Here is a 24,495-nt window from a genome sequence, read left to right on the forward strand (position 1 = left end):
GGTTCTTTACCTTTTAGGAGCTACCGAACCCCAACAGTTTCATATGCGCATTGACCGAACCCTACTTTAATGTAAATTAAAATATGATTTTTTTTCAAATTCAAGATACAGTCGTACCTCTACTTGCGATATTAATTGGTTCCTAGACTTTTTTCGTAACCTGAAAATTTCGTAAGTAGGTGTACTTAATATGTAAATTCTCTAATTCGTTCCACAGTCCTCACACAACTACCAACTAAAACCTGTAAAATTGGTCAAAGTGTCCCAATTTTGTATGAAAGATGTGAGAGGAAACACACAAAAATGAAATAAAATTGTAAGAAAATGATTTATCTCATCTAATTTTCTGAACCGCTTCATCCTCATTAAGGTCACAGGGAGTACTGGAGCCTATCCTAGCTGACTCCGGGCCAGAGTTGGGGGGACACCCTGAATCGGTGGCCAGCCGATCGCAGGGCACAAGGAGATGGACAACCATTCACACTCACACCCATACCTAGCAGCAATTTAGAGTGTCCAATCAGCCTAGCGTGCATGTTTTTGGAATGTGGGAGGAAACCAGATTACCCGGAGGAAACCCACGCAGGCCCGGGGAGAACATGCAAATTCCACACAGATGGACATGAGCTGGATTTGAACCCAGGACCCCAGAGCTGAGGCCGACGCGCTAACCACTCGCCCCACCTCAAATCAATCAAGCAAAATGTACATATATGATATGAGAAGCAATTCAGCAATTCAATTCAATCAACCCAAAGCATCAGTAGGATACCAAAACAAACTAGCACACAATATCAGTTTGAGGAGTATGTAGAAATAGAATTCTCTTTTATGGCCATCCTGAAAAGTGAACTTTTAACTACTCGCGCCACCAGGGCGCCCCAGAAAATGATTTATCAATCTCTTAAAATAAATAAAGCATATGAAAATGTGCCCTGTGCCGCAGAAATAGTTCCCCCCGTGGCCGTTATACTGGGAGATGTAATACCGTGTTTGTCTGCCAGATGGCGGCAAGAGCCTGTTCTACCAGGGCCGAAAGCCGTCAACTTGTAGTACATTTTTGACTTTTACGTGTGCCCTATGAGTGTGTGTGTGAGTGAGTGTGTGTGAAAATATGTGCCGCGTTGCATTTGTACGATTTATAATCACTTAATAAAAGGAATTGCAATCATTAATAAGGGGAGCATTTAGTCGAGGTGGACAGTTATGTAACAGAGAATCTTGAAACATGGATAGTGGTTGCTGTGAAACAGCCAATTGAATTGAATTGAATGGTGTTCTTGTCATTAGATGAGATAGAATGAGAGCGATGAAATGCGAGCCCAGTAGAGGGTAGTGATGTTCTAAAGTTAGAATCAATGCATCCGCAACAATATTTTCAAAATAATGGATATGGAAATTGTTGGGTTTATTCTGGGATGTTTCTATATGTTTTGTAAGCATTTTAATAGGTAATAAAGCTATAAATTAATTTATGTTTTATGTTGGACCAAACAAGAGGACACTTTCCCCCACAGCTGCTTTCGAGGCCAGTTAATTGTTTTCAGGACTATTGACGGCAACAAACCCCTTGTTCCAGGCCAAGGATGCTGATCTACGAAGGACTCATAAATTGCTTTGACTGGGACGCCGGCAGTTTACCTTATAAAGAAATTATTATGCTTATACTGCAAATTCTTACGCAGGTGTTTTGGTTTCGATCTAATATGAGCAGTTGTTTTTTGACCTTAAGGGTGTTATTTGGTTAGCTTATGCAATTGTTTTGAATCAGATTACATTAAATGTTTTCAGTATGTCGCGACTAAATAGAGAGATGAGTATGCCACACATCAGAAATACTTTTGAACGAAGCCGCGTTATGAGTGATTTCTCCTTGCAAGTTCTAATCAGTGTATGTTAACGATGTCTTCCTGTTTAATTAAATATTACTAATAATGATTAAATGGTATTAATCATTATTCCAACAGAAATGCAATTACTTTTGGAGGATTTCGTAACTTGGATCTTTTTTGTATCTCGAGCCACTCATTTGCATACAAAAAATTTGTAACCTGAAAATTTCATACATGTAGGCATTGGTAGGTAGAGGTATGACTGTATTAGATTCATTTTTGTGTAATAAACACATCATCATGACTACAGAACAAAGTAAGAAAAAGAGTAAATAGAGATGGAGAATGCTATAACAACCTTACCTGCAGTAATGTCTGTGCTATCTCTGGGTTTTCTGGATTATCAAAGCGCAGCATCTGGGATCCTAGGCCATAATAGTAAGGTCCTAGTTTATGTAAATCCATTACATTGGGGTCTGCATTAAACACAGTCCTCCAGCCTTCTCGATAAACCTTAGGTAGCTCAACTGACAGCAATCGTTTGTTCTGCTCATATAAACCTTTGGACAGCCACAAAGGAAACTCCATTTTGGTACCCTATCAAGAAGAAATGTACAGGTTTATCAATGTCAGAACCCGAATTCACAATGTTTATCCACATACAGTGGTCGTTTAGATTGCATCCCATCTTCTGAATGTTATTATTACTATCATCAGATTCTACAAAAATGTTAAAACTTTTGGTTTTAAGGTAAAGGTATAAAAATAAAGACGCATGTCAAAATTTCTGCAGGTTTTATTCTTTACTTTTCATAGTGTAAGAAGGGAGTTGTCTTATCTTATTAGAACAACAAAAATACTTTTTAAAACCATCATATTATCTTTTCTTATAAAGTAAGGTAACATATTTACCTTCGTATTTGAATCAGGAGGAAAGTAATGTATTTACTTATTCACAGAAGTTTGAAGTTCCAAATTTGAAACAAAAAAGGATGTGATAGTTATCATGATAATTATTGATACCGACTGATAATTTTTCTTATCGTGATAACATTTTTTTCCATATCGCCCACTTCTAATTGTAAGGTTACGTTATATTTCAGAAGTTGTATAAATTCACGACATTTCAGTATTCAGTTGATTTGAAGGGAGAGTTTTATAAATCGTCATTACATGGTTGCCTACCATTGAAATATCCGGCGAGTCACCCGATTTCTCAAGAAAGCCAAGCCGAGGAAAGGTAACTTCTGTGCGTATGGGAATTCGCTCTTGTGAAAGCAAAATATCGTCCAAGGAAAAGAAGTTCTCTTCCATGCACACACCGGGCTGAATGGGAAGATACGACTGGGACTCCATTTTTTAAACAAAGCCAGCCGTAATTAAAACAGATATCCAAAAGATACGCACAATTGTTAAAACAATCCGCATGAGATGAGTTTAAACCTTAAGCGCTTCCGAGTCTTTTGGCGCCCAGTTCGGCAACATTGACTAGATAAGGAACTACAGTGCATCCGTCATATTGGGTGTGTCACATATGTTTTACGTAATAAGAGAAATAAATAGCTAGGAAATTAAAATGACTCAAAGTCGTTAGTGTGGAAATTTAAATAAGTACTTATTTTTTTTCCGTACCTTTCATTTGCTATTCTGCACATTCGGTAATTAATGACACTGTACTATAACCGCAATCAGTTAAAATTATGTTACTATGGAAAATTACACTTAAAAAAAATCACCCTGATATTAATAACATAAATCTGATTGGAGTGCAAATCAGTTGCTAAATTTCCAAACATCAACGATTAAGGTCCATGATAGCGACGCTTTGCCACGTCCAATATGGCAAAAGAACCAGCAAAAGAGTTTGACCTGAATAAGGCGTTTGTTTTATCACATGTCTATGAGAACTGTGCAGACGTTTTCTTCTTCTGTCATCAATGGTTGGCACACAATATTGTGTGGTGTATTACTGCCCCCTTGATATGGGATGTGGAATAAAAAGCAGCTTCGTATAACCAAAACTGTATTATTGGATTGGATTGGATAACTTTATTCATCCCGTATTCGGGAAATTTCATTGTGACAGTATTATGATGAATATTTTGGAAGAAAAACTGGGTTTTTTTGCGCCCACTGGTCTATTTTACAAAGAAATTAACTATGGGTTGTGGTACATTGAAATCCAAAAGATGACATTCAGTAAAGTACCCCAAACATTCCAACGCCCATAGACAGATGTGATAGGGGGCCTTTAATATGCAGTCCCCTTTTCCCCTTTCATTTATCACATTTTAAACTGATTAGTAAAGACATCTATTTTAATCATTCAGGTTCCCTATCGCTTATGCACAATCGTTGCAGGGGGTGCTGTGGCCTATCCCAGCCAAGTATCCCATCAGGCGGGGCAAACCCTGGATCGGTGGCCAGCAAACCATGGGGCATTTATTTCTCTGTCATCAAATCTGTAAAGGGTGATCGCCTGTTAACTTGTTGCCATAGCTTTAATTATCTCAGTTTAAGGACAAAGTACTTGGCGCTTGGATTTAAAGTCATAGAAAGAGTGGACTCTTTATATATATATATATATATATATATATATATATATATATATATATATATATATATATATATATATATATATATATATATATATATACATCAGTGGCGGGCCGTCAGGGCCTTCAAGGCCTTCTCTGCTGGCCTAAGAAATATCTGAATCATATTATATTTTGTCCATCAATACTTATTATTCCAAATGGTCTGTTAGCTTCCTTTCATTGCTTTTCCCCCTGGTTGCACTGCTTCCAGATGTGTGTTTTCATATTGAGGCATTTAACCAATCACATTTCAGCCATTATTTGTTGCCAGATCAGATCTGCCTAAAAGCCTTCACAATCAGTTCTGTGGGCTCTGCTGCATTAAACTAGACTGTTGCTTTTAACCAATCAGATTTCGAGTTGGCAAACCCACAATGCTTTTTCATACGCATTAGCATTTTCCTGGCTGGGATACGTCATTGCTTTCACCAACTATGATTGGCTAGTAGGCCGGCCAAAGCCATAGTGAGGCAGCCAGAGATCGCAAACTCCACCCACAATGGCCGACTCACAGCAAAAACAGAGGCAAAAACAAATGGATTCTGTTTCAGATTTGCTCACAAAGCTATTTTCCAGACTGACTTTTCCAGAAAAAAATGGACATCATTAAGAAAGGGCGGTCAACTCCGAAGCTAGCAAGCCTGTTATAGCCTGGAAAATGGTGTGTGCGCACCACTTTCAGTGCGCTAACTTAGCTGCACAAGCAAATATATTGTTGTGTTTATGTGAAATAATCTTGAAAAGTAATCAAATAATGTTTCACATCTATGACATCACCTTCAACCCGTGTCATGCCCATGTCATAGAAACCATCCACATCACAACCATCGGTTTCAAAACCATGCATCTTTGTAATAGGGTATGTCCGTTGTTTATATGTTTATATGTAGCCTTTAACATCATCAGTATCACCACCATCATCGGTGTCACTGTCGCGATGCATCTTTGTAACAGAGAATTTGTATGTCATGAAATCTTGCCCTAAGTAAAATATTTTCTATAGAAGTAGAGTCGTCGGACCCACCACCTCCGTACTCTCCTTCTGCAGAAGCTTCAAAATCTCACTCATCTGTCTCGGTGTGCTTTATTTGTGTTCGACCTTGTGAATGTTCATAGTGGACCGGACATTTTGGTGCCGACAATACCCGGGATTCAAGATCTGTGTCATCGGGACGACGGGGAATCGAGAGGCCAAGCACAACTGACGTCAGCCATCCCCCATTGAGGGAAGGGGCCATTAGGGATTGGTACCCCGTCGCCCCGAGGTCCAGTGACGAATCTCATCGAACCAGGAATAAGCACCTGAGACGGTAAGGCGCTGGTTAAAATTAATTCGAAACGTCTGTGTGTCGAAACGTCTCTGTGTGGTCGGAGAAAAGTCTCTGTGTGGTCGGAGAAACGTCTCTGTGTGGTCGGAGAAACGTCTCTGTGTGGTCGGAGAAACGTCTCTGTGTGGTCGGAGAAACGTCTCTGTGTGGTCGGAGAAACGTCTCTGTGTGGTCGGAGAAATACGTAGAGGTATACAGATTTCAAAGATTGTGTTTAAATAGAGTAAAAGTATAGAAATACCGTGCCAAAAGAGTGAGTAAAACAGAGCTCAATATAAGAAAAATAGAATAATAACTGATAGCATGCGTAATCCTCATAGGGGGAAATAGATAAAACCAGGTGCGTTGCGACGCACTTATAAAACAATGATTGCCGCGCAAAATAAGAAAACAAATGACTAAAGAGGCTACTTGGGCGGATAAATAAGATAACAAAATAAGTATTAAAGAGATAATAAATTAGGATGGGACGTCCCTAGAGAGAAATAGCGTAAAATACAGCCATAAGATAAGACAAAGTGGTCTTGGCGTGTTAATTGAGTTAGGGACTCCGCTAAGAGACAAAGTCATAGAGAGCTGGTTAGAGAAAAAAGGGATGAGAAAATTGACATTATTATGACATAGAAGGTTATTTTCTCTAATTTACTTATTGTAGATTTTAATTGTGTTAATAGTGAGCTACAGAAAATGGCTCTTATCTTGAGTAAACAAAACGGATGAGAAATTCAATAGGAATTCAGATAGCAAAATTTAGCTATTTTAGCAAAATGAGAGTGATTTGCGGTTTAGACTTAAGTATTAAGAATAATTTTGAACATTAATGATGTCAAACATGAAGATAATGCAAAAATGGCATTCATCCAAATTATTAATGATATCAAACATGAAGACAATGCAGAAATGGCATTTATCCAAATTATTAGGTAAATAGCAGGGTTAGATAAAATAATTAATTTAGGATAGGCATGATTTCCCTGGGATGAAATAAACATCATGTATGTTCAGTGCACGGGATGTACATCTTGTTTTGCCCATCAGCAGATGAAATATGCTTTAGCGTAGGTCATATTAATGACTATTAGAATATCACGTATTGTATTAGCATCAAACAATTGATGTCAACCAAATGATGTTAACCTATTTCTTTTGAGAATGATTGGTGCTGATAGGTCAGCAAAAGGAGGTGAGCTGCCAACAAGCCCAGACTTGGGATTGCGGTCTTCACCGGTGATGGAAATTTGCAGAACACCGATGTCTGATTATGAGTCTGAGCGTGAATGGTTGTCTGTCTTTTTGTGTTTTTGATTGGCTGGCCACCAAGATATAATCAATTGAGCAGATATCATGATATGGAATTCCAAAGAACAATTGATTTATAGTAATAATGGCACCCAAATTGTGTTAACAAAGTAATTGACGGGATTGGCAAAAGGTTCCATATTTCGTTATGAAATCACTGCGCGTACATAACGAGTTCAAATCCTATTTGGTAGACCATATAAATCGCCATTATTCACTTCACGATTGGAACTGGCCAAAACAAGCTGGAAAGGAGGATGCGGATCCACCTTTGCACTGTAAGAAGGTCCTCTCAGTTGAAACGTTTGAGGAGACAGGTAAGATAAACTTTTTGACATGATCAGACGTTGATGGCAAGCACTCCAATATTGATTGGAGAGATTATTGTTCGGGGAGCAATGCTATAGATTATTGCTCAAGGATCAATGCCATAAACCATAGGGAACTTTTTGTATTGGTTTTGTTGTCTCCATAAAAAAGGGGTGAAAGCGTTTCAATTGAGACTAAACCTTGTTACAGAGAGTATATGATCAGAAAGAAAAAAGAAACTACAATGGATAGAAATGTAACTAGATTTTAATTTCATGTCTGACTATTGAAAAATTAAGAAAATATTAGGAAAATATTGATTAAGAAAGTTTTATGGGAGACGATAGACAAACTCCAAAGACAATGGAATGTTACATTTGATAAAAAAAGACTACTAAATTGGGATATTTTCAATATGCAACGCGATACACATTATTGAATGAATTGGGACTTGATTAATGTGCATTTTATAAGTAATGAGTTTTAATTGCTCTAAAGGACAGTTATGCTAAAAATATTAACCTTGACAAACAAGGGGTGGTTACATTTTAGTGGGTTCAATTCTTTTCAGAATTATAAATGTGTGCATTTGTTTCTGGATATTAATTGATGTGAATGTAGCTGTTGCAGAGAACTGGAAAGCTGTTTTCCTGAGGAGAAAGCAGCCTGTTTGCTTTTTGTATTTTTCCTATTTTTATTATGATTAGTTAAAAAAATCTATTCCAAAATTGAGCCATGGGAGGAGCCATGTCTCAACAGGGGGGAATGATGGACAAATGGACATGCCCAGAGGTTGGTGTAAGTTGGTGTAAATACCCACTTTAAAATTTTTGTTTACAGACATAACCTCAGGCCCAAACGAGGGCATCCCGATTCGAGTCATAAAAAGGAAGTCCTGGTCCTTGCCACACTGGGAAGGCCCATTCGTGGTTCAATCACCACCCCCAAAGCAGTAAAGATCGCTGAAAGGTCGACGTGGATTCCCAAATCCCAGGTCAAGGTATTTCGAGACATAGACTGGAAGTCGGACGGTTCCCAAACCTTTGTCCGTGAAACACTCATCTGACGTCTACTCACCTGCACAACCACCTAACCTTGACCTCCCATAGACATGTGGCGCCCCACACCAAGCTATGGCAAGATCAGGGCCACAAAACAGAAACCAGGTGAAGGAGTTCATAAATTCAGAGCAAGATTTGAGGAAGTGTTCAAAACTCACAGTGGGATCATGGAAGGCCAAAGTGACCAAGGTGTGTACCAAGCCCAACTGAGACAAGGGTTCCTGGAAGGGCTCCAGGCCCCAATCAAAAGGTTCGTAAAGAAGTACTGTGCCCCATACCGAACCATGCCAATGAATCAACTAATGGAGTGGGTGATTCATGCTGAGGAGAGACACCGCCAAAAGCAGACAAGCGCAGGAGTCAATACTCTGACCCAAGCCATGGCCTCATTGATGAACCAAGGGTCACCAGAAGTATTCTACCAACAAGGACGTGGAAGAGGAAGAGGCCGAGTAAGACCCGGCCCACCAAGAAGAGCAAACTCAGAAGGCAAGTGTTACAATTGTGGACAGAGAGGACACTTTGCTCGAGACTGCAAAAATCCAGACAGGGGGAACCAGAGACCCCCACCGTTCAACCTTGAACATCAACATCAAGAATGATGCCAGAGGGAAGAGAAACAGAAGCCTAACACAGAGGAGGAAACTGAAGAAAGTGATGAGGAGGACAAAGAAACCCCTTGCTCGCCAGCAGAAGTGTTAGACTTAACCGAAATCATGTCCACCCTCCGGGACAAAGACAGCCGAAGCCAGAAACAGAATTTGTTAAACAGTTCGAGCGACTAGGACCCCAACTAGTTCGATTGGAGTACCTGTACACCACGACAGAGGGAGATGTGGCCACCTCAGTGGACTTGCCACCTCAAGCGGAAAAACTGCTACAGTTTGGGATAACACCCCACGTGTCCATAAAGAGAAAACCCCACAGGCCCTAGAAGGCCCTAGGACGCATGGTGTGATTCCTGGAGACCAGAAGCGAGGAGTCGTGGTCACATCAGACTCCTACAGCCAGCGGACTGCTGATCTACTGATAACACAAACAAAAATGTCGTTCCTGTCACCAGCAAGACACCTGGCCATAACGGCTACATTGTTATCGCAACCCCATCTCACCGTAAAGCGATGCATACCTTGAATCCAGCACACGCTAGTAGCTTGCAGCAACATACAGTATACCGTCTCCTCTGAGTAAATGCGTTTGTTTTGACTATTAAGATGGTGCCCTGACAAGTGATTTTGTTATTTTCCATACCCTGCGAAGAGTAACTGATGATGATGTTTGTATTTTAAAACCCGTAGAGGAGGGATACAAATTGATGTGATTAATAAAAATTATTTTAGTTACTTAAGGGGGGAAATGTGAAATAATCTTGAAAAGTAATCAAATAATGTTTCACATCTATGACATCACCTTCAACCCGTGTCATGCCCATGTCATAGAAACCATCCACATCACAACCATCGGTTTCAAAACCATGCATCTTTGTAATAGGGTATGTCCGTTGTTTATATGTTTATATGTAGCCTTTAACATCATCAGTATCACCACCATCATCGGTGTCACTGTCGCGATGCATCTTTGTAACAGAGAATTTGTATGTCATGAAATCTTGCCCTAAGTAAAATATTTTCTATAGAAGTAGAGTCGTCGGACCCACCACCTCCGTACTCTCCTTCTGCAGAAGCTTCAAAATCTCACTCATCTGTCTCGGTGTGCTTTATTTGTGTTCGACCTTGTGAATGTTCATAGTGGACCGGACAGTTTATTTAAAGCAGGGGTCTCAAACTCAATTTACCTGGGGGCCGCTAGAGGCCAAGTCTGGGTGAGACTGGGCCGCATCAGGATTTCCACAAGAAAAGCGCTGATAAAACATTCCAACGTTATGAAATATCTTTATTTTTTTACAAAAAATAATGAATTAGATAAATTAACTTAAAGACGAATAAAAAATCAATCAATCAGTAATACAAAAATAAAATAATAATAATGAGAGATATACACTGGCTGCCTAAGTAGAGAAAATGAATTATTTTTATTCCGTTTCAAATGTCTGTATTAACAGCTCTTTAACCTTTAACTTTCTGAACTTGAATGGAACATTGAATATGAAATATTCTGAACACGGCTTCTCTTGCCTACTCCTTGCTGCTAGAGACCTGGCAGCGCTTCTTCTCACATAGCTGAGTCACATTTGGCTTGAGGGAGGAAGCAGTGGAGACCCTCAGTAGAGCTTGAAGATGCTCATCAGTAAGTCTGGACCTGTACTTGGACCTATTGAAGTTCAAGGTGGAGAAGAGCTTCTCACACAAGTATGTGCTCCCAAAAAGGCACATGGTCCGCTTGAACATTCGTGAAAGTTCAGGGAAGCTGGGGGTCAACTCTCTCAAAAATTGCCCAAGCTTGTCTGGTTCTCCACTCACCTCCCTGAACTTGGCTTTGAGTGCAGAGTTGCACTGCAGGTCAATGAGCTCCATTTGAAGCTCAGGAGGGGCATCTTGCACATCAAAGGAGAAGGGGTCCGCAAAAATTTGAAATGTGGCTTTGTGTGTCTTGAAGTCTGAAAATCTGTGATCAAATTCCTCCTGTAGCTTCGAAATGGCCTCAACATACTTCTCACCACTGAATGGTGTGCCTGCATCCACGAGAGCCTTGCATGCTGGGAAATGGCAAAGGTTTGTCTGAGAGAGCTGGGCTTTCCATAACACAAGTTTAGTGCAGAATGCTCTCACGTTGTCATAGGCAGCACTGACAAGTTGCCCCTGGCCTTGTAGCTTCTTGTTCAGTACATTAAGCTCATGTGTGATATCAACAAGAAAAGCCAAGTCCATGAGCCATTTGGGATCACTTAGCACAGGAACAGCAACCCCGTCTATCTCCATGAAGTCTTTTACTTCTGCTCTCAACTCAAAAAATCTCTTCAACACGTTTCCCCTGCTGAGCCAACGTACCTCAGTGAAGTAGAGCACATCCCCATATTCTGACTCAATTTCCTCTAAAAAAGCACGGAACCTTCTGTGCTTTAAGCCCCTGGATCTGATTTGGTTGACGCATTTCACAACGACAGACATCACATTGTCAAACTTCAGGCATCTGCTGCAAAGGGCCTGCTGATGTATAATGCAGTGCAGAGCTATGGCCTCCTCCACACCCTCCTCTTCCAGTTTTTTTTGAACAAGTGCTACCAGTCCATTCTTCCTCCCTGTCATTGATGGGGCTCCATCGGTTGTTATTCCAACACAGCTCTTCCATGGCAAACCGGCATTCTTAATGGCATCACACAGTTGGTGAAATATTTCCTTCGCGGTGGTCTGGCCATGCATTGGAATTACTGTGAGCAACTCCTCCATTACTTTAAAATTGTCATCAACACCACGGATATATATTGCGAGCTGGGCAGTGTCTGTGATGTCTGTGGTCTCATCAAGAGCCACTGAATATACACTGAAACATTGTGCTTTCTCACACAGTTGATCATAAATGTCGCTTGACAGGTGAGAAATGCGCTCTGCCACGGTGTTGGCAGAAAGGCTGATGTGGTTGAACAGACTTTTCTTTTCTGGACAGACAATATGTGCAGCCTGTAATATGCACTTTTTGATAAATTCACATTCTGTGAATGGCTTTCCTGCTTTAGCAATCAACTCACAAACGGCGTAGCTAGCTTCGACTGCTGCATTACTGTCTTTGGTAGCCTTCTTGAAGAAATCCTGTTGCCTCAGAAGACATGTTTTAAGACTGGCAACCTGGTTGGCTCTCTCATCTCCCTGGTATTTTTCGTACTCCTCAGCATGTCTCGTAGTATAATGACGTTTCAAATTGTATTACTTGTGCACCGCAACTTTTTCAGTGCAAATGAGACACGTCGGGGTGCCCCTGTGTTCAACAAAGAAATATTGCACTCCCCACTTTTCTTGAAACAGTCTGTGCTCATCACCGACCTTTCTCTTCATGGCAGGCTTTGAAAGAAACATCTCTGGGGCTCTGTAATATATTTTTCCACTTGGAATGAGTCTCGGGTTGATCTTTCACTTTCAGTCGCGCGGGTCTGTGGCGCATGCGCACTTTCGCTCTGCGTTTCTCCGTTTCACTCGCGGAGATGGCTACAGACACTGACACAGGCTGGATCACGGATCATAGCGCCTCATTCAGTTCTATGCTGAGAGCAGCGGAGGAGTGTGCGCGCCGAGCGGAGTGATCGGCTTCACGGCTTCTCCTCCGCCCAGCTGATTGGAGGAATGAATGAGTGAGTGAGCGAGGCACTGGACAGCCCGGCCGATGTCCCGCCCTCCAGAGCCGTATACCTCACCGTGATTGGTTCATTCAGCTCCGAACACAACAAGTGTCATTCATATCAATCTTACGGGCCGCACGAACATTAATCTTTCATATTAAGACGGGGGCCGCAAATTATCGTCCCGAGGGCCGCAGTTGGCCCGCAGGCCGCGAGTTTGAGACCCCTGATTTAAAGCCATTTTCAAAACGGACTATGCCGAAAATATGACAGGACAGGCTCGACTTTCATCATTAGCTTCGATGGCGATAGGAAAGAAGGAAGAAAGAAAGGAGGATGGATATTGGGTACAGTTAAAAATAATTTTTGGTGAGTATAATATGGCTATATTCCTAAATAATATTTCAATTGTGGGCCCGGTTCTAATATCTGAAAAGCTCCAGTGTTTGTATTTAAGCTCCAGTGTTTGTATTTAATCACTAAATGCTGCTAGGACAGGGTTGGGCAAACTTTTCGGCCCGGGGGCCACATTGGCTTTAAAAATTTGACAGGCGGGCCGGGTCAGCACAAGATACGATACATATAAAAACTGCATCCGTTAACAGTACATATGAAACATAAACAGAAAAAAAGGACTGAAGTAAGAACATACTCATCACTCATATGGGATTTATGGGGTGCTTTCTTGGTTTTCATCAGACTAAAGGTCTGTTCACACATGTGTAGCCAAATAACACCAGAATCCTCTGTGCCATCTTCTGGATGTTTGGAAATTTGGCTGCACTTAATGAAGCCTAAAACTCAGAGACTTTCAGGGAGTTGAACTTGTCACATTGGAGATCAATCAGTTCCAACTGCAACTCCTGTGGAACCGTTTCCGGGTCTTGTGAGAAAGGACATGACACCAGCTGTCAATTTTTCCAAAATCACAAAACCGACGGCAGAATTGCTCATGCAGGTCATCCAATGATTTCCTGTATTTTGACCCCATTTTAAAAAAATATATATAATAATTTGGACAACGTCGGCGGGCCGGATTAAAAGGCCTAACGGGCCGTATATGGCCCGCGTGCCTTAGTTTGTCTGTGCTAGGATGTGGATTTTACCCCAGTTTATTTTTTGCCGTTTCGCCATTGACGTCCATCGCTGTCTTTTCCCGACGAAATCACCCCCCTGGCCTGGTTGTAATGTCTCAAAAGCTCCAGTATTTGTATTCAATCAATAAATGCTGCTAGGAAGTAGATTTTACCTAATTTTAGTGCATTTTTTGTCATTTCACGTATGGACGTATCAACGTTCATCGCTGTCTTTTTACCGGGGAAATGATACTCTGGGCCCGGTTCTGATGTCTAAAAAGCTCCAGTATTTGTATTTAATCAATAAATGCTGTTTTCGGCTGGATTTTACCCCATTTTCGGGCAATGTTTGCCCGTACGCCATTGACGTTCATCGCTGTCTTTTCCCGGGAAAATTGCCCCCCTGGTCTGGTTTTAATGTCTGAAAAGCTCCAGTATTTGAATTTAATCATGAAATGCTGCTAGGAAGTGGATTTTACCCCATTTTTGTGCATTGATTTATTGATTATTTTTTATGTGTCGCAGCTCTAGCTGCAGTAGAGGTTTTATAGCCATAAAATAGTTTTTGAGGGTTGGATTGATACGTTGAAGGCGCTACGAGAAAATGCACCGGCCGCCATATATATATATATATATATCAGTGGCCGGCCGTCAGGGCCTTCAAGGCCTTCTCTGCTGGCCTAAGAAATATCTGAATCATTTATTATATTTTGTCGATCAATACTTATTAAATAATTCCATATTGTCTGTTAGCTTCCTTTCATTGCTTTCCCCCCTGGTTGCACTGCTTCCAGATGTGTGTTTTCATATTGAAGCATTTAACCAATCACATTTCAGCCATTATTTGTTGCCAGGGTTAGAAATCTGCCTCAAGGCCTTCACAATCAGTTCTGCGGGCTCTGCCGCTTTAAACAAGTGTCGATAAGACTGTTGCTTTAACCAATCAGATTTCGAGTTGGCAACACCACATTGCCTTGTCGCAGGCGAAGGGATACATCATCGCTTTCACCAACTATGATTAGCTACCAAACTGTATTTGGAGCGGGCTGCAAATATATTGTTGTGTTGATTTAAAGCCATTTTCAAGACGGACTATGCCAGAAATACGACAGGACAGGCTCGACTTTCAGCATTAGCTTCGATGGCGATATAAAAGAAGGAAGAAAGAAAGGAGGATGGATATTGTGTACAGTTAAAAATGATTTTTGGTGAGTAAACTATGGCTATATTCCTAAATAATATTTCAAATGTGGGCCAAGTTCTGATATCTGAAAAGCTCCAGTGTTTGTATTTAATCACTAAATGCTGCTTGGAAGTGGATTTTACCCCATTTTAGTGCAATTTTTGCCGTTTCGCCATTGACGTCCATCGCTGTCTTTTCCCGGGAAAATCACCCCCCGGCCCGGTTGTAATGTCTGAAAAGCTCCAGTATTTGTATTTAATCATTAAATGCTGCTAGGAAGAGGATTTTACCCGTTGAAGGCACTACGAGAAAATGCACGGATATATATTTGATAATATTTTGACACCAGTCTGCCATTCCCCTGAAGTCAACTGGGATAGGCTCCTGTGAGGATGAGTAAATACTAGTGTAAATGGCTGAACTACAATCAGCATCCCTTATTTTATTGATTTTGGAGTCTTTGAATTTATTTTAAAAAAAGACATTAATACGGCGGCCTGGTGGCATGAGTGGTTAGCGCACCGGCCTCACATTGGGGCAGCTGGGTTCAAATCCAGGTCATGTCCATCTGTTTGGAGTTTGCATTTTCTCCCCGGGGCTGCGTGGGTTTCCTCCAGGTACTTCGGTTTCCTCCCACATTCCGAAAACATGCATAGTAGGCTGATTGGACACTCTAAATTGTCCCTAGATCTGGGTGTTAGTGTGCATGGTTGTCCGTCTCCTTGTGCCACCGATTCAGGGTGTCCCCCGCCTCAGGCCTAAGTCAGCTTAATGTATCCCTATTGTATTCAAATGTTGTCAGAATCAAATCAGATGATTCCATGAAACCAGGATCTGTTTTCCCATTTTACGAAAGGGATAATAATCCTTCTGAATGTAAAATTTTGACTTTGAATGACAATTTGTCATTTAAAAAAAATCCTCATCTTATTTTCTGTAATTTAACAAAATGAACAATTTTCTAGATCTTCACTGAACTAAAACAACAATACAGTGTATGTCAGTTGGATTGCTTATCCAAACGGTCCCCAAACTTTTTTCACGGACTGGCTAATGGGGAGGGCAACAACTTAAGACAAAATTGTGGGGGGGTAAGGTGCACGAACGACACCCACGACGACAAAAAAAAGTCCCAAGCATAATAGCAATTATTTATTATTATTATTTTTATTATTATTATTATTGTAATTGTTGTTGTTATTGTTGATCATTATTATTATTATTACAACTTTGCTTATTTCAAGTAGGAGGGCGAGATTGAAAACGTCAATATTTTTTACTCTGACGGATCGGCACTAGCTAGCTCGCGGACCGGTGGTTGGGGACCGCTGGCTAACAGAAATTGATAAAAACACAGCATTAGTGTCTTTTTATACGGTGCTTTTAAAACTCAGGTTTCAACTACATTATCTATTGTGCGTTTATATTGGAGTAAAAATACCCACACATACACTCAGAGCTGCCAACCTCCGTAGACCCCATTTCACCCATTTCAGGAGTACCCTTGTCCCATTTATTCAGTATTTCCGGAGTGAATGAGATTCACGCAAATGACCGTATCGGGCGCATTTGCTTGCATCATAACGTCACGGCTCTATTGCGTCATCGGGGCACGGCGTCGGCAACTTGCGGTTTCGTTCATGTCATGTTTTTATGCGCATATAAGCTGTGCCCTCAATCCAGTCATCATTTTTTGTCCGACAAAAGCAGCTTATATGCGAGTAAATACGGTAATTGAAATATTGTGTTTTTGCAAACTATTGAAAAAGTACAGTGTAATGAAAATAAGTTTATCTTTGTGTTTGGCTCCTTATACGTGCGTTTTACAGTCAGTAATTAAAACGTGTTACGCTGAAGTCGCACTTGCATGTTGTGCAATGTGCAAATGTCGGTTCTTTTGGAGACGGATTCAACATGGGATATTTCGTTGAATACTGTTAGAATTATTATGGAATATTCTATATGTGTTGTAAGCATTTTTAATAAGTAATAAGGCATTTTAATTACTTTTGTATAAGACTGGGACAAACTCGAGGTCACCCTGCTGGCTCCAGCTTGTTGACATAACACCTCACCCTCCAAGGACTGTTTACTGGGAGATCTACGAAGGACTCATAAATTGTTTTGTCTGGGACACCGGCAGTTTACCTTATAAAGAAATTATTATGCTCATACTGCAAATTCTTACGCAGGTGTTTTTCTTTCAATGGCAATTGTTTAAATCAGATTACCTTTGAATGTTTTGGTTATGTGCCGCTAAATGTACCGAAGAGTATGCAGCTCGTCAGAATGCACTGGGGACTAAGACGGCGTCCCATGGCATTTTCCTTGCAAGTTGTAGGCAGAGTTTGTTGAAAGATGTTTTTCCTTTTTTAATTAAATATTACTAATAATGATTTAAAAGGTTTGAATCATTATTCCAACAAATACGAACCAATAAACTTCTGCGAGTGTCTGTGTTTTCGTATTAGAAGTTTCATCCAAATTGCCATCCATTTTGCACTTAATAGCAGGCATATTGATAAGACTTACCAGTACTGTGTAGTACTCCTACTTCCTTTAGAACAACCCCGGAAATGATAGGATTTGTTTCAAAACAAAAGACCGGTGGTTTAGCCTTAATAATACTTACTTCCCTTATGAACAAAAACTAAAACGCAAATGTTAAAGCGATAGAGGCTACCTATGCAATCGATTCTGAATCAATTGCCACGCTGAAATCGCACAAGACGAATCATTCATCAGAACTTGTAACTCGGATGAATCACAATGCACTCGTCTTACCGAATTCTTCCGGTTTACAGTGCAGTTGAATCAAGATGGCGGAAACCGTAGCGATGGCGTGAATTTCGAGGCATTTAAATTGGAAATTTGGTACTTTTACGAAATGGCTGCTTAATTATTATTATTTTTTTTTTGAGAAAATCTTTTCGGATTTCTGGATTTTTCGGAGATTGTCCGGAGTCCCGGAGTTTGCGTTGCATTTCTGGAGAAACTCCTGAAATTCCGGAGTAGTTTGCAGCCCTGCATACACATTTAAAGTACTAAATAAAAAACTCAGTACGTATGAATGAAATATCATCTAGCACAATTTATTCCACCATTTGTTTACAGTAGCCTTGTTCAAGCATTTTTTCTTTGTAGTCATCTTTGTAAATCAATTATTGGCATTGTGAAACGTGAGTAACTTCTCACAGGATTGTAATATTAAACAAATATTGTTAAATATGAGCAAATAAGCAATTGAGCCCCTTTAAGTAGATCTACAGTGGGACCACAGTCTATTTTTGGGTCCTAGGGGCTCACATTTCCAGGTCGGCCTCAAACACAGTCAGACCTACGCTAGCGGGAACAGTAGCATAGATCAAAAAGCATCTTTTGAATCATACGCACAGAGAGTGGCACACATTTAGAGTAGTCATACTCTTCACGCTTTCAAAAGAAAAGAACCATATGAAAAACAGGCTAGTCTAAAAAAAGTAAGACAAACCAAAAGAGGTACATGAGTAAAGTGTACATTATGCCACATTGCTTCTTAGTAGCTGTAAACATCAGCAAAGTAAAGGGAGGACTGCCAGTCACACAGATGGAACATCAAGGCTGTAAACATTCCAATACACAGATCAACACACAGGCACATAGAGCACTCTCCCAGTCAGCTTCTAACCTTTCACTCATATACACATTGCACAAAAGCCTGATATTACATTGTCTCAATGTTACAAAATCAGAGAGGTGTACTACATTGCTGGCCTTTTTTATTCTCTATTAAACGGAAACAGCAAGCTCAGAATATTTCTAATCCGACCTCCATTTTTTCAATACCATTGACATTTCTCCAAATCAGACCTATGAAGCTCAGAATTGAAGGAGTATTTCATTTATCGTTTGGCATAGATGCAGGGAACAGGGTACAAGTTGTGGGGAAAAAAAGGATGTTTTCACATTGGGGCAAAGGATGGTAAAAGTGATCAATTAAATATTGTTACGTTACAGTGGTCATTTTCATTGCGATTTTTCTTTCTTCTGCTTTTCCCTCTTCCCTACTTAGTTGCCCTTTTGGTCAGCCTGCTTCTGTTTACAAGTTAAGGCCATGGAAAGGACTAGAAAAAAAACTGGCAGACCTCCAGCCTGACAAGAAGGAAGACCTTAACCATGAGGGAGACAAGTGGCCACACACAAATTGAGGGAGGGAGATGAGGCAGCTGAAGCTCTTTGAAGGACTGTTCAGGTTGTCTTTAGTCTTGATAGCAGATGCAAGGTCTCTGGGGAAAAGGCCAGTCTCATAGTGAGCCACATTTTAGATGGCAAATATTTGGGGCGCTTCATTGTGGATAGTTCTCATTTTAGGGTAATATATTCTAATATACATATTTCTTTGATTGTTTCCTCGGATTTGTTTCCACCTTTGTTCAGATGTTAATGGCCTAACCATGAGTCATCCTAGGGAAAAAGAGAGAAAAATGTCTGTAAGTTTCTAGGTAAACACTTATACAAATGCAAGCTCATGATTTCATAAAGCCTGCTGAACATAGCAAAGTAAATTAAAGAAAATAATTCTAATACTGCATCTAAGTGGCGTTCTGTACAACTTAAAACATTTCTTTTACGGTGGCTGAGAAGTATCAGGCGAACAGCAGTTCAAATGCTTTGCAAAAAACAAACAAACAAACAAACCAAAATGAAAATTGCCACAAGAACGCCAATTCAAAATGCTTTGCACAAATGCAAACTGCCACAACATGAATACACAAATAGTCACGGCAAGAGTGCAAACAGGCACAACACGAACCAGTAGAGTGTAGGGAAATTGGCAAGCAAGAAGCAGTGCACCTGCAAAAAAAATCTAAATAAAATAACGGAAATGTAATGACGTTTTCACAACTTGGATCTTTTTTTCGTATCTTGAGGCACTCGTTTGCATCTCAAAAGGTTTTGTAACCTGAAAATCTTGTACCTAGAGGAATTCGTAAGTAGAGGTATGACTGTAATTCCAGGGAAACAACGTGCAGAATGCATGTCTTACATTTCTGAGGTGCAAAGTTGCTTTATATGTTTTTTTCCGGGTTACACCAGTTCTATCCTCCTTATGACAACATAGGATGTTTTGTTTATGGGAGAAAATGTGTCTATAACAGGCAAGGACATATCGTATTGTGGTCAGTTTTACATACAATTCACCCAAGGCACTAAGAGCGCTGTTCTGAACAGGTGTTTTATGGAGGTATTTCCATTTTCCTTTTTTTCTTTTTGATTTTCCATTTGTCCTGTGTCCTCTTTCTTTTCTTTATTTGAATTCAATTGAATGGAGTCTGAAGTTTGGAGAAAGATTTATACGGCGACAGCAGGCCTGAGGCTGATTATGAAAAAGAAAGGCAGCAAACAAATATCGGCTCCTTCTTTGCCAAAATACGGAAGCACAACTATTTAAACCATAGGTTGATACAAATAACACATACCAAGTACATCACGACACTCGTCGTGATTCTGTATATAGTAGGCGTACGCCATAAAAATGGAAATATTAGTAAAAAATAATAAAACCGGTAATATATTGAAATATTTAAAAAATAATGAAAATATTCCAAAATTCAATTTAATAAAACTGAAAGAGAGAAACACATTTTTTAAATTTTCATGAAGCTAATAACTTTAAGTTCACATTTGAACTGCATTGTCATACTTCCAACAGCATTTTAGAATAAATGTCCTTTCTTCAAAATCGAAGTTTAGCCTGGATGCCATTAATGAGTGATCATATGCTGAAGGGAATTTTGGGGATACCCTGTACTATACACAGAATCATTACAGGTAAAGCAAGTTGAAGTTTACATACACAGTGAAAAACCACACATTTCCCTTTTTTACTGTCTGAAGCTCAAACTTAACCCCTCATAATTCAGATCAGTAACATCTGCCCAAATTATTTAATTTTGTGAATCGAGTTTGTAGACGGGATGACTGTGGTGGTCTTCTCAACAACAAAGATACAACAAGCGACAGAATAGAGCCCACCCAGCAGTCATTGCTAATTATCAAGGGTGATGTAATACAGTGGGTGAGCAGCGCCAAATCCCTGGGTGTGCACATATCCGAAAACCTGTCGTGGTTACAACAGGGTGTTAATAGCAAGAGTCTTGGATGTGAACAAAAACGCTAAAGTCTGTGTAACAGTAAGACTCTCATTCTCACCTTTGTAGTCATAGTATTTATGTGGGTGCCTCACCTTGAACAGTATTGACAGTGGGGCTGTGGTCACTCAGTCAGACGGGTGTTCTGGGCAGGACCGATTGATCTCGAACCATGAGTCTATACAGCTGTAAACATGCAAACGCAACCACACAAAAACACCCACTATTGTGAATGATATATCTATACGAGCTCATAATACATGTATACATTTTGAAGTAACTACATTTTTGGATACACTTGGAAGATCATCCACAAAACTGAGGTTTGGTGTAATGCGTTTCCCAAGTGTGCATTAATGTGCCAGATTTATCTGTTTGGCTTTGACAGTTGTGTCCTAATTTGGGGTGTGGACCCAATAGCAGCTCCGTCCTCCATCATTGACATAGGAGCCCGCAACTAGGATTATTTCCTGAGTACTCACCACCTGGACATAAGCACATACCTGGAACTCAATACCAATTAACATACCGTGGATCTTTGAACCTCTTCGCCAATCATCTTAAAGCCTGGCTGTTAGACGAACAAAATTGCGATCACGACGCTGTCTAAAATTGTGCTACGTGTGCGTGTGTATGTGTCTAGTGTGTGTCATCGTTTATCTTGTACTAACACAGGGGACTAAAGATGGAAATTAGCCCATGGATACAATCTTACATATTTTCATATACTTGTTAATTAACATGAATATAAATATGTTCATTAATATGTGCTGTCCCTTATCAAATAAATCAATCAATCAATATTCCCACTGCCCAAAGCAAAATTGTGAGAGCAATTTGAGCTTCTATTTTTCTCCTTACTTTAAGGGTCCTATATAAGCAAAAATTTTCTATAGTCAGAGAGAAAGAGAGAGAGAGAGATGGAGAGTGGGAGAGAAGGAGAGAGAGAGAGAGAGAGACAGAGAGAGATAGTGAGCAAAGAATATTTGAGCAACACCTAAAAAGTGGTAGAAACAGATAAGAGAACCAAACTACATTGGTTTAAAAAAAAATTCTCTAGTGATGTTTCTATATCTTATCATCTCTTTCCCCCAAGTAAACGTAGGTGAAGAATTGAGAAACAAATAATCACAGAAGGGGATAAATATGACAAACTTCGAGTTGATCTCACACATTTGAAACAAAACAAACTAAATGCGGCGAGAAACAATACAATGATGAAAAGAATAATGAAAGAAACAAAGTCAAGATAGATGACAAGTAAGTACAAAAGGAAGCAGAAAAAGAAGAAAGTATGGATTCGAAAGAAGGGCTTTTTTGACATTTTACATTGTTTTCTGGAGGAAGAGGATCAAATCACATAATCAGGGCTGTGATATTTTTCCGACAAGTGCTATTTGAGCCACACGTGTTCTTATTATGAGATAATTAATGGCAATGGGAAACTGGTATACAAGTAGCTTACATAACATTAATGCTAATGGAGTTACCTAACAAAAACTGAGTGATGATGGGATGATGGTAATTATCGTCAAATAATTTTTGTCAACAATGACAATAGAAACCTTCGATAAAATTCGATAAATTTACACGGCTGGTGCAACATGAATGCGAGTTCCAGACCAACAATCAGTAGATGAAGAAGATGTTAAGGAACAAACAGCTATTTATTTCATGATTAGCTGTAGAGGAGCTAACACAGGGCATGACAGCAAAAGGATGATAACACAGCCAAAATGAGCGATTATGAGATGCAGGACAACACTGAGCCGACCCACAAAAAATCCAAGTGAAGTCTCTCTGTCGTTTTCTTTCTTATTTTTTGTCAGGGTTTTATTTCATATTATTATATATTTGCTTGCAATGAAGAATATGTTTTGCTTAACTATTAAACTTGCTTTGCAGATCATTCTTAGTATCACACTTGCTTTGCAGATCATTCTTAGTATCACACTTGCTTTGCTCCTGAAAACCTTGGTTAGACTAAACAAAGAGAATCCAAAACGCCCTGGACTGCTTGGAGTGGACAAAATAAAGCAAATCCCGAACACCTCGAACTGCACCTGGATCCACCACAGAGACTCCACAATACTTCCAGACCTTCATTTGTTTTCACCTTTGACGTCTCACTTGTGTTTCCACGTGGAGTTGAGCGATAAATCAGGGCACTCGAACATAATAAAACAACAGAAAATATTCGTAAGGGCAGAACTGAATTCCAGAAGACTGTCTTTTCCTCTTATTTGTGCGTGCATTTGGGAATTTGGTGAACCTAACACTTTATTAAAATTCCTCTAAATACCTGTCCTCAAACAGGAGCCTTATTGAAAAAAACATTTTAACCCACCCTCCTCATTTGAGGACACCCTGCAATTCTTTTCTTACTTGATATCAAGGAGTTTTCTCATTTTATGCAAATGTTATGAAAACGATGAAAAAATATAAAACTTATTAACTTGAGTAAAGGGTGGCCCGGGGGATAAGTGGTTAGCGCGCCGGCCTCACAGTTCCGGGGTCCAGGGTTCAAATCCAGGTCGGTCTTCCTGGATGGAGTTTCATGTTCTGGGCCTGTGTGGGTTTTCTCCGGGTATTCCTGTTTCCTCATCTCAAAAACATGTGGCATAGGCTAGTTGGGCCCTCTAAAGTGCCCCAAGGTATGAATGTGAGCGTGAATGGTTGTCCATCTCCTCATTCACTGTGATTGGCCACTGATTCAGGATGTTACCCGCCTCATGCCCGAAAGTCAGCTGGGATAGGACCCAACAAATTTCTCCTCCGGTTGTATTCATTACTTTTCATAGACTAATGAGGGAGTTGTCTTATCTTAATTGCACAACAGAACAACAAAAATACTTTTTAAAATCATCATACTTTATATTCTCTTTTCTTTTTCTAAGGCAACATAGTCACTTTCATAATTGATTAATTTATTTACTTATTCACAGATCACTGAATTTTCCAATTTGAATGAAAACATTTGTGATATTTATCATGATAATTATCGATATCAACTGATAGTTTTTTATCGTGATAACAATTTATGTCATATCGTCCAGGCCTATACCTAACCTTTTTTCATTCATTTATTTATTCTAAACCGCTTTATCCTCACAAGGGTCACTGGAGCATATCCCAGCACGAGGTGGGGTACACCCTGAATTGGTGGCCAGCCAATCGGAGGGCACGAGGAGACAGACAAGCATTCATGCTCACACTCGTACCTAGGAGCAATTTAGAGTGTCTGACCCTATCTTGCAATCTTGGGAATGTTGGAGGAAAAGTGGTTAGCGCCTTGGCCTCAAAGCTCAGAGGTCCTGGATTTTAATCCAGGTCGGTCCACCTGTGTGGAGTTTGCATGTTCTCCCCGGGCCTGCGTGGGTTTTCTCCAGGTTCTTGTGGCCATATTAGAGCAACTACATATTTTTCATACAAGTAATATCAAATGTAA

General features: G+C 40.0%; 2 protein-coding genes and 1 long non-coding RNA gene across 4 annotated transcripts in view; 1 reads left to right on the forward strand and 2 right to left on the reverse strand.

The window, feature by feature from the left end:
• Positions 1-3,735, reverse strand: part of gins3 (GINS complex subunit 3) — a 9,631-nt gene extending 5,896 nt beyond the window's left edge. Inside the window, exons 1-2 of the mRNA XM_077596856.1 lie at positions 3,018-3,735; positions 2,196-2,429 (exon numbers count right to left, since the gene is read on the reverse strand). Coding sequence (XP_077452982.1) covers positions 2,196-2,429; positions 3,018-3,188 — 405 coding nt within the window. The 5' untranslated portion in view covers positions 3,189-3,735. The remainder of the gene's footprint in view (positions 1-2,195; positions 2,430-3,017) is intronic.
• Positions 3,736-5,159: 1,424 nt separating this feature from the next.
• On the forward strand, positions 5,160-10,123 carry LOC144071789 (uncharacterized). Its single transcript, XR_013299732.1, has 2 exons — positions 5,160-5,947; positions 6,909-10,123. It is a non-coding gene; the product is annotated as an uncharacterized LOC144071789 (long non-coding RNA).
• Positions 10,124-17,987: 7,864 nt separating this feature from the next.
• Positions 17,988-24,495, reverse strand: part of znrf1 (zinc and ring finger 1) — a 29,732-nt gene continuing 23,224 nt past the window's right edge. Inside the window, exons 4-5 of one of the 2 annotated variants that reach the window (XM_077596542.1) lie at positions 21,143-21,233; positions 17,988-19,359 (exon numbers count right to left, since the gene is read on the reverse strand). In XM_077596542.1, the coding sequence (XP_077452668.1) occupies positions 21,176-21,233 (58 nt within the window). In that variant the 3' untranslated portion in view covers positions 17,988-19,359; positions 21,143-21,175. The remainder of the gene's footprint in view (positions 19,360-21,142; positions 21,234-24,495) is intronic. The other variant, XM_077596543.1, reaches the window with a different exon arrangement.

This window comes from Stigmatopora argus, chromosome 3 (assembly GCF_051989625.1).
Source record: "Stigmatopora argus isolate UIUO_Sarg chromosome 3, RoL_Sarg_1.0, whole genome shotgun sequence".
Classification (NCBI taxonomy): Eukaryota; Metazoa; Chordata; class Actinopteri; order Syngnathiformes; family Syngnathidae; genus Stigmatopora; species Stigmatopora argus.